Source organism: Poeciliopsis prolifica, unplaced genomic scaffold, assembly GCF_027474105.1.
Source record: "Poeciliopsis prolifica strain line A6 unplaced genomic scaffold, Auburn_PproV2 SCAFFOLD001, whole genome shotgun sequence".
NCBI classification, from domain to species: Eukaryota; Metazoa; Chordata; class Actinopteri; order Cyprinodontiformes; family Poeciliidae; genus Poeciliopsis; species Poeciliopsis prolifica.
This window is the reverse complement of record NW_026562376.1, coordinates 18,910,364-18,927,931: the sequence shown is the minus strand read 5'-3', so window position 1 is coordinate 18,927,931 and position 17,568 is coordinate 18,910,364. Positions and strand designations below refer to the sequence as shown.

Genomic DNA, 17,568 nt, shown 5'->3' with positions numbered 1-17,568 from the left:
ACAAAAACAACCAACAACAACAAAAAGGCCATGCAGGCCTTCATAGAGTTGGAGTTTGGCCGTTACTACAGTGCCACCTGCTGGTAGAAAGTGGCTTTACGTAGACAGCCATATGAAAGCAGCAAATTTACTGCTGCACATGCACCAATAACCAGTGATGTATTATAAAATGAAGGACTGTTTTTATGTTTCTGACTCTTTTTATAATATTTCTGATCAGGTGCTTTAATTATGGGCATTAGTCATGACATGGTTAACAACTAAATATAATTTTTTTTAAAAAAAGTTAACAATAAAGCAGTTGGCATTTCATTTTGCTCAACACAGTCTGGTAGTACAGTTGCAGTTTGGAATGAATTAAGCAGAGACGACAACAGCGAGGAGCAGATCAGGGGACCAAATTTCAGCCGGAGACAGAACAGTCCTAATGGGCCAGATGCACCGGTGATGCAATTAAGGACGTGTTCTTCATCACGTAGCGCCAACAGTTCACACATTCTGAGATCTCTATCTGACGTAAAACACACAGTGCATATGTGAGAGGAGGTATATGTTATGGAAACTCTGCTTTATATGAGCTGATGTCAAAAGGTTTGCATTGAGCTAAAGTGGCACAAAGCATTGCTGTCTGGAACTTCTAAAGCGAAAACATGGATAATAACATTAAAAGCTTGTGCTGGGCTATTAAACATGTCTATCCTCCTGTCTAGGCTGATGTCGTAGAGAGCGTTGACTTAGTTTGATGGTTCTACTATCTATAAAATTCCAGTTTCAGCTTAATTTTAGTTAGGCTTTTGTGGAAAAAGATTTGCAATAAGATACAATCAACCTTCTAAAAGCTTCTTTTAAATAGCGCTGCTCCTTATTGAACGCAGCATGCAATGCCTGGCAAAAGTATCCATGCCTGGTGCACCTTCTCAGATTTTGCCTTGTTTCAACTACAAACCACAAAGTTTTTTATCTGATTTGATGTGATAGTTCAGGTCAAACTGGTACATATCTTTTAAACAGAGGAAAGGGGAGCATGATTTTCAAAACTTTTGCAAATAAATACTTGAAAAGTGGCTTTTGCAATTGTATTCACCATGTTACCCCCAAATAAATTACAACATAACAAGACGCCGTCAAAATTCACCTAATTAGTGAGTCTGAGATAGCCTGTGTGTCATTTAAATATGTATATAAATATGGCTGTTCTGTTCAGGTCTGTTAAAGAACATCAGAGAACACTGTAAAAATACAAAAAATTAATAAGTTTTGGTCTAGTTTCTAGTACAAATATCTGAGTACGCTTGAATTAAGATTAAACTAACTTAAATAACTTTTCAGCGAGATGTAAAGGCTCGTTTTAAGTCAACAATTTCTCAATATTGATTTAAAAAGTACTAATTAAACTGGCCTTTCACTCCTAAAATAGTTCTTTTTTTTTCTAAGTGAAATAATTCAGCAGTGGAGCTAGTGCTGGATTTCATCAACAATAAAAAAAATCAGCATTATTAGATGTGGATGAAAATTTTGTTTTATGTAAAAATGACACTAAATGTAAAGATGTTTTATTTACATTCAGATGACATATTTGTTGCTGACTTACAACTCCATTCACACAGAGGGAGTGTGAAATGAACCTGATCTAAAAGTTAAATTTTGTTACATTGCACTGAATTTGAAAACCTCGAGTGACTTCTTGCAGCAGACTTGCAAGAAATGTGCAATGAAAAGCTGACCTGACTTCCCCCTTCCCTCAACCCACAGCCGACAGTCAATTGCAAAGATAGAGCTGTGATTGATCGCTCTGTACGAGGACTGCACAAAGGTTTTTGGCTCAAAAATGACAAATGTTCTGTCTTTTCGGCAATCCTCACTTTATTTTGTCAGGCTGTTCATCTACGGCAACTGAGAGGAACAAGTTCAAGATCAGCGGCTTTTAGAAAGGCAGATATGTTTCAGCAAAGACCACAATCAATACCCACAGTTTTGCACATGAAGGATTCGAAAGTCTTTCATCATAAACGGTTGTTCTTAATCAATCTTCTGTTTGTTCCTTGTCAATAATTGCTCTTAGGTGTTTTAGAATACATGAACATCATAGAATGGGATCATTTTAGGTTTAATTCAGAGAAAACAGGCTCAATCTAACAGCAGCTGGTTGCATTTTAACATGTTCGTATATGTAGGAATTAAAGAATTTGTCTGTGATGCTTTTTTTTAATACCATAACTAATGAAATGTCAATTTGTCCATGTTGTTGTCAAAACACATTAAATATCAGAGTGTAAAAGTTCTAAAACACAATCTGTGTAACTTTTTGTTTGATTTTAGAATTTAGCTTTATGCTATCTATCTATCTATCTATCTATCTATCTATCTATCTATCTATCTATCTATCTATCTATCTATCTATCTATCTATCTATCTATCTATCTATCTATCTATCTATCTATCTATCTATCTATCTATCTATCTATCTATCTATCTATCTATCTATCTATCTATCTATCTATCTATCTATCTATCTATCTATCTATCTATCTATCTATCTATCTATCTATCTATCTATCTATCGATATCTGTATATATATAAATTTAAGCAAGAAATGAGGTGAAGATGATCAAATCGGGGTTTTTTCAAAAAGAAAAACTGTGCTCCCATGATAGTTTCAATTTAAATTTATTATTTTACTTCATTCACTGAATGGTGAGTACCAAAAAATTAATCAATAAATCAATCACCTGAAAGGGACTGCAACCATTGTGTTAAACGACTTAAATCCATATCTTGGCGAACAGCCAGATACTAATTACAGGTGTTACTGGTTTGGGTAATAAAGCTGGAGTTGTCATAGTCAATTTACCATGTGTGAAATGCAAAAGGTAATTATGTTTAAAAGAATTCACATATATTTGGAACATGAATCTAAGATTGTGACTTTTCCATTTTTCTCGGTTTGCTTGGAGCTGCGGTGTTTACACAGTAATCATACTTTGTAATTAGGAGAGCAGCGTTAGTTTAGATAGGAGCTGGTGAGGAACACTGTCACCAAGGACTAATTGCAGAATTACAATTTATTGACAACTGCGATGCAAATCCTAATGGTAAATAACACTTCTTAAATAATGAATAGTCGTTTTTCAGGGAGTGCATTTTTCTGGTGTTTAAAATAAATGAGAAACAATTTTTTTTCTTTTTGTTGGTGTTTTGATTTAAAAAAAAAAACTAGCAACTGATTACTTCACACCATACAAGGAGATTATGCAGAGAATCCCCTCTGTACAGTTACGGTATGTGCTCACGGCTGCAGACTCTGGACCTGTTCGTCTCCTCATCCTCTTGATCTCTCTGCTGCATTTGACGCCATAATCCCTGTTCCTTTTCTCTTCCTCTTTCTCTGTAAGGCCCCAAAGGGAGCTGGGTCATCACAGCGAGCTGCGACTGATTCACGACTAGCTTTTGTGGAACTGGTACAATCCAGGCTGTAAGTTACTGCTCGACCATCTGCAGGAGTTCTCTTGGCTCGAGAAAAGCCTGGATAACCCAACTACTTAAAGACTTGGAGAGGGAAAAAATGGAACGTCTGCATAATAATTTAACTTCTTTGTAAAGTCTCTTTCTCCTCTGCTTGTCTGTTCTGTTGGAAAAGTGTGTTCCTGTGGTTAAGATTTATCATCAACAATTCCAATGAAATCTTTTTTTTTTTTTTTTTAATTGTAGCGATGCAGACAATTTCAGTAGAATAAATTTATCCTTTTTTATCAGTGCTTTTCAATAGCTTTTCATTATTTAGGCATTCACATCATTAATAAAGTAAAAGACCACACTTCAAAATAAAATATTAAGTTTAAAAGGTGCATTTACAATGGCTACATATTAATACAACAGCTGAGTGATATGAAACAGTAGTTCAGCCTCACATAAACCAGTTAATGAGTATCGTACCATAAATAATTTAAGAGTAGTTATTAATATTGCAGTGGTTGAGGGTCAATTTTCAAACTGTGCATTATTCATTATTAATGTGTACTTTACTTAAATGACCAATAACTTGTTTTTATAAATAGGGCATCTGATCAAATTCGTTGAAAAGTAACAGAGTAGCTCATGGAAATTGGTTCCCATCTAAGCACATTCTGTTCTCCTTGTAATTATAACTTTTTAGAAGGGAAACAGTTTCACTACCCACTTCTGAAAAAATAATCTAATTTGGAAAGCAAGACATTAATTTTTTTTCCCCATCTAATTCAGTGTGGACTATTTAGCTCACTGGGAGTATTTCAGTAAGATTTGTCACATGCATAGTGTACGAAATAACATTTTTTAACCCTTCTGGGATAAAGAAGCTGTAGCACACCACAATACAGCATAGAGGGCTTCCAACCTCAAAGACTGAGAGCTCTTCACTGAAGACTAATCATCAAAATCCCTGGACATTCAAAAAGCTGCTCATCAATTACAAGAAAGTTTGTTGCTGTAGTGCCAGTAGTGATTTTCCCACTGATCAATGAGGAGGGTATAAATTAGAAAATGCCATTGCGGACGCAAGTTTCTCGGTTCACTGAGAATAACAACAGATCTAAATTTTTCAGGACTACTTTGGGGTTTTTAGGAATAATGAATGCAGACAAATACATGAATCACATCAGTTTGCTTTCAGAAAATTTACTCCCAAGTGTGCAAATGACATGAGAGATGTCCAGATGTCACTAGGAACTATTTCTGTCCCCACATGCAAAGAAATCCAATCACAGATATCTGTAAATTGTTTTTAAATTAAAAGCTGTATTTTCTCTGCAGTTGGGTCCTGCAGAGATGATACAAGCACTTTGTATTGCCTTGTTGCTGAAAATGTGCAATATCAATAAAATTATCTTTACCTGTACCTCTACAACATCAAATGATAATCAGTATTTTATGCAACAAAAAGGCATAGAAGTTCTTGACATGTTCTCTGTGCAACACTTTGCTAATGAGAAACCTTTTTATGCGGCGTCACTTGGTACTGAACCAGCCGGTATTAATTTGCATTAAGTAGCAGGGTTGCTTTCCAATTACTGATAGATTTAAGGTGATGTCATGACTTTCCATTCCTCCAAGCACCTCCCTTTGTTATGTGTGCAATACTTTTCCCCCCAATAAATTTTATTGCATGCAATTTATGGACAGCGAGAACGAAAAGTCTCACTTTCAAAATTTTACAAATGAATCATTATTTAAAGTGAAATTCAAGCTTTTGTGAAAGTCATAAAAATAAAATTGTTTGTAATTAAATGACACTTGATGGTACAGACAGACATGCAGGATGGTATATTTCAATCATAGCACCTCAGACACATAAAATATATCCGTGTGAGGATATATTTGGAGTAAAAGGCTTTTGACTAAATGTCTTGCAAAGACAATTTCAACATACTTGCAGGAACAGGTAAATGTGTGTGAAAGGTTAAATCTGGCATCTGTGGTGCGTCTGGTCAGTGCATCAAAATAAAAGGAAAATTTTGGTCTCTAAAGATAAATTTGTTTCTTCAAAATAAAGAGTTTAATCTGTCCAAGTCCTGCCTGCCATTCCCTTTCTATCAGTAAGTTTAACATCTGCTCCTACCTAAATGTGACATTGGGAAATTTGAAAGATTATGTGCTGGTAGCACTGTAAATGACTGGAAAAACGCCCAGTCACCTGTTCTTTAATATATTTCATGGTTTTTGTCACCACTGTTACCAAATTCAGATGGTTTGTAATCTTAATTGTGTGGAGAATTAAAAAGGATCTGCCCAAAAGAAACCACCTCAGCCCATCATTAGAATCAATCCTACATTACACCTTATCAACATGCTACCTCTCAGCTACGCCTACGCCTCCTACATTAACGCAACATCTGGATGGGATTTCTACAGTAGATTACATCAGACTGTTTAGTCTTCCCTGCAGCCTGGTAAAACTAAACCGATAGGGCAAAGGAAGTGAAATTCATCGCATACAGGAGGAGCAACTGTAAAGGGCATCGTGAGACTGATAAAAGAGGGACAGACAGGCAGCATGACATGCTGGAAACGCCTGCAGAAGAGGCCTCTGCAGAGAGGCCAGCTGAAGCAGGAATGGAACACAAAAGAGCTAAACAGAGAAATGCTTATAATATCCATTTCTCCTACACATTCTGCACATTTATTTTTTATACTTTGTGTGAAACTAGTTTATAAAACCTAAGATTTTATGCAGTATTGCAGCAGCGTAATTAATTTGCATCAGTTGCATCTTTGGACACAAGCTAATTAAGTATAAAACCAAATTCAGTTATGTCTTGTAGCTTTTGGTCATTTCAAAAGCTACAAGATGTCTGCAAAACATTTATTCTTGACTTAGCATTCAGCTCGGGATACTGTCCTAAAGCCACAGAGAAGCATTCAAAATTCATTCAGGTTTTAATATCCTTGTTCAGGGTTTGCTGACGTGTTGGAGAAAATCCCATTAAGCAAAGAGCGGGATACAAAGAACCCGTACAGACAGTCCAAACTAGATGGATTTCCAACTTTCCTCATTGAAAAACTTTACTCATTTGTGCTGTTAGCAAGTCAAAATAGATTTTTTATTATTTTTTTTAGATTCTTGAGACCATTTCCAGATTTTTTCTTTTTTTTTTTTAATCCCCAGTACTGATCAATCATCTTTGCACATTTTCGACATGCTGCTTAACAGAATGAAACAAGATTTGATTCAGTAGTCAATTTGCAAATATAAAGGGTACAAAGAGTTTAAAAAGCTTTGATAAAGTATGCCTGTCTCTTGAACATTTCTCATGATGTAACCACAAAATTTGATGTTTATTAGATTTTATGTGATGGATCAACAGAATTTTCCAGTTTTGACCTATAAAAAGATCTAAACCATGCATTACTTTATTTTTTTGTAACAGTGCACCATTTTGTGTTGGATAATCACAGAAAATCTCAACAAAATCTACTGGTGTTTGTGGCAACGTGACAAAATGTGAAGTTTAAGGGGTGAGAAATTCTCCGCAAGGCACAGTAAATATCACAATATAAGCTTCAATAAAAACTTCATTTTCATCTTTTCTTGTGGTGGTTGTCGACGGAAAACTGCACAATTCAAAACACTTTCTTTCAAAGATTACACACTGGCTAAACATCGAGTTCAGTTATATAGCATGTGGGGAGGATTGAAGAACGATTTCTATGTTTTTGAGCTGCTTCCTTTCAATCTCTTCCAAGAATATGCTGTTTTTGCAAATCTATATTTATGCTGTGATGTGAGAAAAGAAGTTGACAGTTAAGCTTATGAAAACTTTAAGAAAATCTCCCATTTGTGGCTTTTAAGGTACCATATTCTGAGCTATTTTGAGCAAAAAAAAATAGTGCTGAAGGGAGAATAAGCACGACGGATACATAAAATTGTTGCCTCGATTGGATCAGGTGGCCACACCCAGAACATTGTGTAAAACGAGCTTCATTTCTGCTCTGAGAGCAATTATTGAGAATATGTCACTTTCCTGATGCAACAGCAGGTCTTTGACTGCAAAAAATTAAATTTTCATCACCAGTGACACGTTCAGTCTACTTTGCAATTAAGCATTTATGCACTATAGTGATATAATTAGCATAAAATATTATTGCCAAGGGAGTTTGGGGAGATTGCGTGATTTCCACACATTCAGTTGTGAAGTTGGCTGTATCCTCCATTTCCTGAGAGGGGGGGTGTCCATTGATGCCACCTTCAGCTGCTCCTCATAGCGTGCGTCGCCTATCTGGCATTCCTCTTTCGTCTTTTGCTCTCAAGGATAAAGGGCGGTGACTGATGCCGTACACATCCAAACATCACTCCACCTTCTGCTAGGTCCTGTCTTTTGCTCAGTGTGACTCTGAAAGTCCTTATTTAGTCCATTTTCTACCAGAATCAGAGCGGCGAGATGCTCTGTGCTTGTAACGTGACCGTCTCTGGGTGACTCGGCTGCAGGGTCCTGTTGAGACCAAACAATATAAAGGTCAACAGTCTTTGAGGTTTTTTTTTTTTTAAGAGCAAAAATGAACACAATCCACTGAAATAATTTGGTAACACTTTATTTGAAGGGTGTGCATGACACTGTTAAAAACATGGAGTCTTTATGAATGTCTGACTGTTGTCCTGACGTCTCATTCGGTAAATAATGACTCTTTTAATGCAAAGATGGCACTTTTAATTCGACTCATTAAGTGTCATAATTTTCCGAATGACACTTCATGACAACAGTAGACATTCATAAAGACTCCTTCGTGTTCATAACAAGTGTTCTGCCAAGTCAGTCTTACCAAGAACTGACACGGCACATGATTAAAGAACTATTTCTGCACATGATTAAACTCTCATGATTACATTAAATACAATACCTGGTAGATAATTAATTGAATAAATAACTAAATATTTAAATCTGTGATTAAATACTTAATGCTAGAACATGACAGATAATTGTTCTAGCATTATTGTTTCAGTTGTCACTGTGGCTCATTAAACACAGTGATATCTGATTGGTTAATCAACAAGTCCTTTTGGTTCTGGGTCATTTTGAAAAAAAAAGAAAAAGAAATAAAAAAGCTGCATTATTGTTTTTCAGGTACCTGTTTTGAACTCCATTCTGTAGCTGCTAGTCTGTAAGAGGAAGAAGAAAAATACACAGCAACAAGTTATTTGTAGGGACGTTGTTTGATATTTTGAATCTCTTACCATCTTTGATCTTTCTGTATCTCTGTCAAAACTGATAGAGATCAGTTAAAATAGGAAATGATACGTCTCAAAATACGCTCGGTTTTACTAAACTTCAGCAAGGACAAGTAAAATGGCATAAAAAAATGTAAAATAAAGAAGAAAAATACCCTCATTAAATTCTGCATTATGATTTAGCAGTACATCAATGCTTCTTGAATTGAATCAGTTTCGCTGTCCACTTTGCAAACAGAGCTTATGCATAGCAGGAACATTTTCAAGGTTGACATATTTTTCTTTGAACGGATCCAGTTTTGGACCCGGACAATGAGGTGAGTGGCTGCTTTGCATGTTGCTGTTGCTCATATGATGGAGCTTATCAACCATCCATGTTCAGATGTGCCTCAAAAATACAATTCAATGTCAAAGTTGTTTTAAAATTAGAACAGCAGATGTTCACCTTTCCGTGTGGATTTAGACTGACTAGCAGCTACTGTGGTCAGGTCCGCAGGCAGACCCACATACACACCGCCGTAGTTCCTGAGAGGACAGGAGAAATTATGTTAGTGCAACATAATTTGTCAGTTAGATTTTGAGTAGAAACAATAAAATTAATTTGGCTAATAATAATATGTTCGTAGAATTTATTTTCTTCGGGTTTCAACTCTAAAGAAATTTCAGTCTCTTGCAAAATACTGACTTTTTTCAGATTTTGTTTTAGAACCAAAACCATTTCAACAAACTTGAGAATATTGCACACTTTTGTCTTCAGTTTATTTTATAGTCAGAGAAGATGTCATTGAGCCTTTCAAAGCAGAGTTGGGTTACAAAACAATTTTCCGAGCTTTAAACGTTTTACAGAGCTCTGTTCAATCCGTCATCTGGAGGTAGAAAAAGTATAACATGGTGGCAAACCTACCAAGAAAAGATTGTCCACTTAAAATGAAAAATGTAGCAAAGAGAGCAGTAATTAAATCTCTACTATGTTCATTTAAATGAGGTTATGTGAAACAAATTGAGTTCAAAATCCTTGAATCTATAAACAGAGTCAGAAGAAGTCCTGTTTGCAGACATGGCAACCATGTGGAAGGATATGCTCTGTTCACATGCAAAACTTTCATTCAACTTTTTTGCCTATATGTTGTTGACATTATTTGGAACGCTGAACACACCACACACCCATTGTGAAACATGGTGGTGGCAGCATCATGCTGTTTAGAAGCTTTTAATTGGCAAAAACAAAGACGCTGGTCAAAGCTAACAGGTTGAAATGAGACAAAATAAAAGGAGGTTCAAGGGATAGCAAGACTGTTTTTTTTTTCTACCTTACTAGCAGATGTTGCTGGTTACTGTTCTTGCAAAGTACTGATTGTTTGACAAAAAGCCACATGGCAACCGAAAACCTCAGAAGGGTCAAGAGAATACCTTCTTTTCTCATCGTCTGCCGAGGGATCTTCTGTCCTGATTGAGAGAAGAATCACAGGTCAGGTCAGCGTTCAGAGCCTCACACAGAAACATCTGAAGCTCTGAGAAGAAGCAGCCGCTGGCCTCCAGGGTATGTTTTGTTTCAGCTGCGCTGCGGAACATTTACGGTGAGCTGCAGGGAGTGTGGCTCATTCCCCGGTGACAGCAGCTGATGATGCGGCACATGGAATTGGCAATTATCGTTTCAGCTGAGCTTATTGAACAATCAGCTGCTTGCAGCATGTTGTTGTCGCAGAGTTCACAAAACAACAAAAATACTCAGCGTGGAGGATGATCTGTCTGCAGATTCTTTTCTTTTGAACATAAAATGCGAGTGTGTGCATGTTTTGTTTGTTCGTTTGTTTGTTTCATCTTGGAAGGAACTAAGTAGGCACTAAGGTGGACCGCTGGGATTCGAACACTTTGTGGGTCCCTACAGACTTGACCTAGCATGCTTACTCTGCTTGATTGGTAAATGATGAAATCAAGGTAAGGAGAAATGAGTCAGGAAAGTCTTTTGATGGGCATTGTAGTAGATAGATAGAGAAAGAGTTTGTATGTATGTGACAAAATGAGTGTGGTCTACACAGGAGCGCCACCAGGACTCTTGGGCCCCCTGACACAAAATTAAATTATTTAATTAAGTACTACTAAAATAATCTTAATTAATAGAAATGGAGGTTTGCAGTTTGCAAGTAGCCTATAAAATGTGCTTCACTTTGTAAAATGAGTTACTGAAATAAACTTTTCAATAATATTGTAATTTATTGAAATGCACCTGTATTTTACATCAGATTTTGAATGCAACTAGTTACTCCTTTCTTTCAACAGAAACCTTCTTTTTGAAAACCATGCATAATTTACATTCTATTTCACAATTATTACACTTCTTGGTGTTGATGTATTGTGTATCAACTTTTAGTGTCCAGTGAAACACTAAAAGTTGACATTTGTAATTTGATAAAATGTTAAAGACTTGAAGGCAACTATCTTAACTATGAACTATGTCTGACTATTTTACCAGAAACTTGATTTTAGCTTTGACTTATGTCTTGCAGAGCTTCATGAATTTCTCTAATTCTTAAAAATGGCTGATGTATACTTACAAATCTTTGGAGGCTTCTGCTGGCCCTGAGAACAGAAAACAAAAGAACAAGATTTAATCCAACCATCATATCTAATGAAGGAAGAATGTTTTAATACCAACTTCTAATTTCTGTGTTTGGAATCACTGACTCAAGGACAGACAAGAATAGGATGCTGGCAGTAGACTAATTTTATTAAGGGTGAATGTAAGCCTTTTTATTCTGTTGTTAAAACCTCTGGGTTGTGAAGTTTCATTGAAATGCAGACAAAAACCACACAGAGCTGGACAAGACTTTTTATTCTAGGAGATGTCTAGATTTTAGTTATCTGTAGAAATCCTTGTCATTCTCATGAACAAAGAAATGATCAATAAAAATCATTAAATGTCTCAGTTGAGCATCTTCACTGACCATCCCCAGTCTTTACTGCCACACTATACGCCATCTTCTAAAAGTTACATCAAGCATCGTGACGATGCGCCGTCGCTGAGCAAAAGCCATCAAGACCTCAATCATTAAGACAGCTTCATGTGAAACCTGTCGAAATCAAGCGACAGATTTCACATGAATTAGGACTTTGATTAGATAATGTGACGGTGCGTCTTAAGGCTACAGTTATTAAAACTGAAGTTAATGAGTGGTTTTGCAACTAAGTTTTGCTCAGCATTTCAGCAGACACAAAGAGCCACAGCAACTCTGCTCAGAACGGCTGTTCTTATTCTATTTTTTACAGAAACAAGTATATTACGTTCTAATGACATTCAGGACAAAACACAGACTAAAGAACTGTTTTGGTTGGAGCCATATACAGATATATTGTTTCTTTTAAGAACAGGATTTGGATTCTCTGTGTTTTCCTTCCATAGAAAGTAGTCCCACCTCAGTCCTTCAGCTGAGGTGGGACTCAGCAAACGAACAAACAAAACATGCACACACTCACATTTTATGTTGTGTGTGACTCTCCCAGTCAGTGTATTTGAAAGAAATCTTGCAAACATTAAATATGTGCGCTCTCTTCTTTTCTTCTGCATGGAAAACATGTTCTGGTGGTATTTTAGTTTTACCTGTCTCTTCCTTCTGAATGGACCGAGTGAAGAAGATAATGCTGTCATTTGTACTTACTTTGTCTTCCTTTTAAAAGTGCTTGTATTTCAGTGCTTTTGGCATCTCTTTACAGCGGAGAGCAACTTAAAAAAATTGCTTACATTAAATATGTTTGCTCATTTTGTTTGCTTTTCTTCTATAGAAATTATTTTGTCACAGTGCCACTTACTTCAACTGCATTTCTTTCCTGGAGAGTGCTACTGATATTGCAACTATAAACCACATCTTGTCTCTTTTTTCCCTCTTTTCCCTGGAAAGAACTCCTGACTCAGTTTTTCTGTGCTTCATTTTTACCATGTGTGTGTCTCCTTCTAGTCCTCTGGTCAGCACAGAGAACTGCTAATGATGAGCTGCTAGAGGTGTCTTCATAATATCACCAATTAAATAATTAACCTATTATGACAGTATTGCATAAGTACTGCATTTCAACTGAATTGAATCCAATTGGATCCAAATTCAACTATATGATTGATATGAACTGGACATATTTGTCTTATTAAGTGGCTTTTCATGATTTTGTTGCTAATAAGCAAATATTGAATTGAACAGTGTGATCATTCTTCTTTTTTTTTTTTTGTCTTTGGCATTTTAAGCCGTTGAAACTTTTACTCAATTCAGCTTAGAGTCTTGATGTTGCTTAAGAAGCTTAAAATTGCTTTTGGGTTTCAGCTCCACTGTCAAAGAACCTACAGTATGGAGAGCAGCACAAGAAGCTTCAGTTCCAATGTCACCAGTGGAAAACTCAAGGCTGTTTAGCTCCTACATGAGCCAATTAGCATGTCTTCATTCCTGAAGCACAGGCTCTACAGTGATGAAGTTAAGCTGGAGGATAAATCCTACTGTACGCATAGTTCCAACCAACAACAGTGGCGAAAGATATGCACAGGGTTGTCCTTCAGTCAAGTTTTATCTGTACTTGTGCGAAACTAATCCTGGAAGCATCAAACTAACATGAAATCATAGAAAACGAAGCAGAAAAATATGGAAAATATCTCTATCCGTGTAGAGATCTGTGTCTCTAAGGCGACAAAGAGGCCTTTTCAGTGCCCTCTACAAAAGCTCATTCATATCCGAGGCTGCGCATCTGCGTGCACAAGGCTTGGCTTGAACAATGTGACATATAGTGCGGCCATTTGAATGAACTCAATAAGGGCCAGGCTTGAATTCATGATGACCTTGTCCAACTTGACTCTCACAGCTTCTTCAATGACCTCAGCAGTGGTTAGGATTTGGATTTTTACTGGCAAAACAATGGGGATATTGACAGGTTGCACATCATATTTTAAGTTAATGTGCTGATTTTAAGTTTTTAAGAAGATAAATATACGCTGAGAATAAAAAAAACAAAACAAAGGGTAGGTCATGAAGCGTGGCTTTCCACAGCAGAATTTTACAAATTAAAAAAAATAAAATAAAAAATTAAATGTCAAAAAGTTTTTCTAATTCTGCCAGCTGAGTATTTAGGGTGATGACATCACAAGCTTGTTTCTTCAGACTGAATAATCTGGGTTGAAGATTAGGGAGATGCCAAGTAGGCCAATAGTCTCAACAATTGCAAAAATACTTGTGGAAATGAATCAAAAGCTGATCACCAATTATGAGGACCATATGCTGTCATTCCCAGGAATATTTTTCCACTTGTTATTAGAGTTTACTAGTGTAAACAACTTTCCACATGCAATTATTAACTACATAAAAATAAATGCTTTTTTTTTTTTTTTCCAAAACTGACATTTTAAGTTGTCTTGTCTTTTGTGAAATTCTTGACTGAATGAAAATAGTTTGAAATGAATGAGCTTCACTTTTTGAAATAAGTTACAGAAATAATGTTTTTTTGTTGTTGTTGTTGTTGGTATTGTAATCCCTGAGATGCTCTTGAATGTTTTCTCATAACCCTTCCCTGGTCTTCCTCACAAACTGCCTCAGTTTTATTATTTTGTGAAATGCATGGAGGGTTTTTAAGTGAAGCTCAGACATATTGCTGCAGCTGTGCAGAGAACAAAACTGAAGGAGGAATTTTATCATTAGCCTTCACTGACACAAACAGCAAGAAAATGTAGCCAAAAGAGCTTTGATTGTTTACGAAGTGACTTAGTACTGCCCAAAACCAAACCAAAAGTAAAGTTTTGTATGGGTGTTTTTTTTTTTTTTTTCTTGATTATGCAACAATCTTCTAGAACAATAAAGCCAATATCTAAAGTGAGTTTGATTGGTCTGACAGAAATATCCGGCTAGTTGCTTTAATTTTGTCCTATGACACAGGCCTGGTGTCAGCTGGCGTGGACAAATGAGAGCCACTGCTATTCCCAATTTGTCAGAGTGACAGGATGACACACGTCCTTGACACTCTTCTGATCGCTGACCTCTGAGACTAAGTCAATAAAAAATGGATGAGGCCGACTGAAGACGTCCGCCTGTCACGGACAATCGGGGTCCAGCCCGCAGGGAGGCACTTAGGTGTTGTTTACAGGCCGTGGAACCTGAGCGTGGATCACATTTGGACCAGGCTGCTACGTCAACATGCCTGGCGAGCACTGATTAGGTACCTGCAAGCACACGCACGTTTGCAGAAGCACAAACACACCCATTACGCTGCTTTAATGGACAGTGGTGCTGGTGAGGTAACTCTGCAGATACTTCAAACTAATTATTACCTAGACAATATTGCTGGTGTGTGTGTGTACAAGCGTGTGTGCGCGTGTGCGGATGCGACCCTTGAGATTTTCTCAGGTGTAATTTAAAACAGTTTGCGCCAAGTGAGTGAGATGTGCTAGGAGGAGATAAGATGGGTGAGGGTTAAAAAAACAATTTGATAAGAGAATATCCACCGTTCACACATGTCGTCCAGCTTTTACGAATCAAAGTCAGGAGTTGATTTGGTATTTCAGAGGTGCCTGCGTTCAGGACACACTCGGTATCTGCCAAGTGGGGAGACAAGGATGAGTGAATGTCAATTTGCCTTGGACAAAACAGACTGTTTACAGCAATGGATAAAACAGAGAAACTAAAAAGAAATGGCCAGATGTTGAAACTGTGTGAAAGTCAAGAGGTTTTTAGAGATGCAGTCGAGTCTTAGATTAGGGATTTTGCCAAACTGGACTTAGCATCTGCATCTTTAGCGTATTAACTCTTAAATTTGAACATTATTGTAAAATGCAAGAAGGATTCTGCAAATTTCCTTTCATTAACATGGAGAAAGAAAGATTACTAGATAGGGCAGAAGATGTTTTCATGAATGAAGTCAAGTAACCAGCATGCACCCACAAAGATGCTCTCCTGAGCGTGAGCATTACCCCGACAGACTTCATGTACCCCCAAAACGCCTTCTCCTCCTTCCCACACAGACGGTGACAGACTCTCACCCACCAACCAGCCATCACACCCCTGACTGACACATCCACACGGAGATTCCTGAAACACTCACCCCCTCCTGAGGTGCTGGTGGCTGAGGAATTGCCACAACCCATTTTGCATCGATGCAGCCACCGTCTAGGCAGAGCGGAGACGTTCAGTGAGAGGAAGGGTGAGGAGGAGAGGGGGGAAACCCACGACACATCGGAGGGAGGAGAAGGAACTGTGGGGGGTGGCGGCGGGGAAAGCAGAGAGGGAAGGTCAAGGAAATGGCTCAGAGGGATGCCCTTTGGTAGCGTGCCTGAGTCCTGCACCCGCCTGCCCCGCAAAGCCACAGAGAGCTCAGATTGAGGTGAAAGCTCTGAGACGCTTTTATACGTACACACACCGAGACGGAGAGAATGACAGCAAGAGAGAGAGAGAGAGAAAGGAAGAGAGACAGAAGGGGAGAGATGGAGAGAAAGATGCTTTGCCCTCACATGATTTGCTCTTTTTCTCCACCCTGACATGGTTGCCCGGGAAACCAGAGTAAAGAAGGCGGAGGGTGGAGTGTGACTTTAACCAATGGGGAGCTTCCGTTTTACATGAAGGTGTAAAAAATTCACTGTACTAAAGGGCATCAATACAGCCGCCTGTGGGAGAGAAATGCTCACGGTGAAATTCCTAATTTGCTTGTTGTGTGGTGAAAACAGAGGATCTTTGTGAGGCTCGCAGCGAAAAGACGACTCTTCTAAAAACAGTCCAGCTACAGGCGAACGGCAAACACCCGGCATAGGAAACCGCAAGTGCCACACAAGGGTCATGTCTTGGCCCCCGGCTGTTCTCAGGGTATTTTGATTTGTTCCAGTCAGTCATGCTTTTTGGAGCTCTTGCAGGACAGACATAGTTTGTTGTTGTTTCATTCTATGGTGATCCTTACATTAATTGATAATGTCAACCTCATTCAGGATTTTTTTCCCAACATTTCATGAAACTGTTAAGATTTTATTAAACTTTTGAGCGCATCTTTGATATCTGGAGCCCTCAAAATTCAAGTTAACCAACAATCTGTCCCAGTTTATTGAGAATTGGAGTACTATTAAGTTTTGAATCACTCAAAATTTGTCTTAACAATTAGAGAAATAGGCAAAGAATAATCCTTTGCTGGCATGTGTTTCTATCCACAGAAAAGAAGAAGTCAGTTCTCCACTAGCTACAGTAAAAGTCAGATTACAGTTTGAAAATGCAGTCAGTGGAAAACACAGTAATGTTTGTACTGTTATCTGACCAAGCCTGACTGTAAAGTACAGAGGGTGGAAGCATGATGCTGCAGAAAAACACTGGTGATGTTCACAATATGAAAGGCGTCATGAGGAAGGAACATTGTGCAGAAATATTGTAGCAACATCTGGAGATATTCAGAGGAAAGGTCGAACTGGGGCAAAAATGGATCTTTCAAATAAACAATGACCCTGTTAAAGTCCAGCGCAGTGTACACTTCTAACTATTTATCTCTCTCATTAGTTTTGACATTTAGCAAATACTGCAAATTTTGGTAACTGACAAAACAGAAAATAGTTCAGTTTAATGTGACAATATAATAATATATGTTGAAAGCTGTAGGATGATGTAAATGCATTACTCTTAATTGATTGTGGTCAAATGTGTTCACATTTTCTAATGTTTCATGTGAAGAACAACAAGTTAGCCTTGTCCCTCAGTTGCTAGACTTTCCCTTTCAAAAGAAACAACAAAAGTATTCTTTACTTTTCTAAATGAAAAGGAAATGAGTTGGCAGGGATCTTAATGATGCACAAATTTAATTATAACAATCTGTCAGCACAACTAAGGAACACAAAAAGACACACAGAGAAAATGGTTTCTAAGTTTCCAGATTATAT

General features: G+C 37.5%; 1 protein-coding gene across 1 annotated transcript; it reads right to left on the bottom strand.

Annotated features, from left to right (window-relative positions):
• Nucleotides 1-6,792: 6,792 nt before the first annotated feature.
• LOC129359446 (overexpressed in colon carcinoma 1 protein homolog) lies at nucleotides 6,793-16,126 on the bottom strand. The gene is made up of 6 exons (XM_055029081.1): nucleotides 15,762-16,126; nucleotides 11,255-11,279; nucleotides 10,110-10,145; nucleotides 9,145-9,224; nucleotides 8,600-8,630; nucleotides 6,793-7,965 (listed from the first exon to the last, which is right to left on the bottom strand). The coding sequence occupies exons 1-5, from the start codon at nucleotides 15,802-15,804 to the stop codon at nucleotides 8,626-8,628; spliced, it is 189 nt and encodes a 62-aa protein (XP_054885056.1). The 5' UTR covers nucleotides 15,805-16,126; the 3' UTR covers nucleotides 6,793-7,965; nucleotides 8,600-8,625.
• Between the last annotated feature and the right edge of the window lie 1,442 nt (nucleotides 16,127-17,568).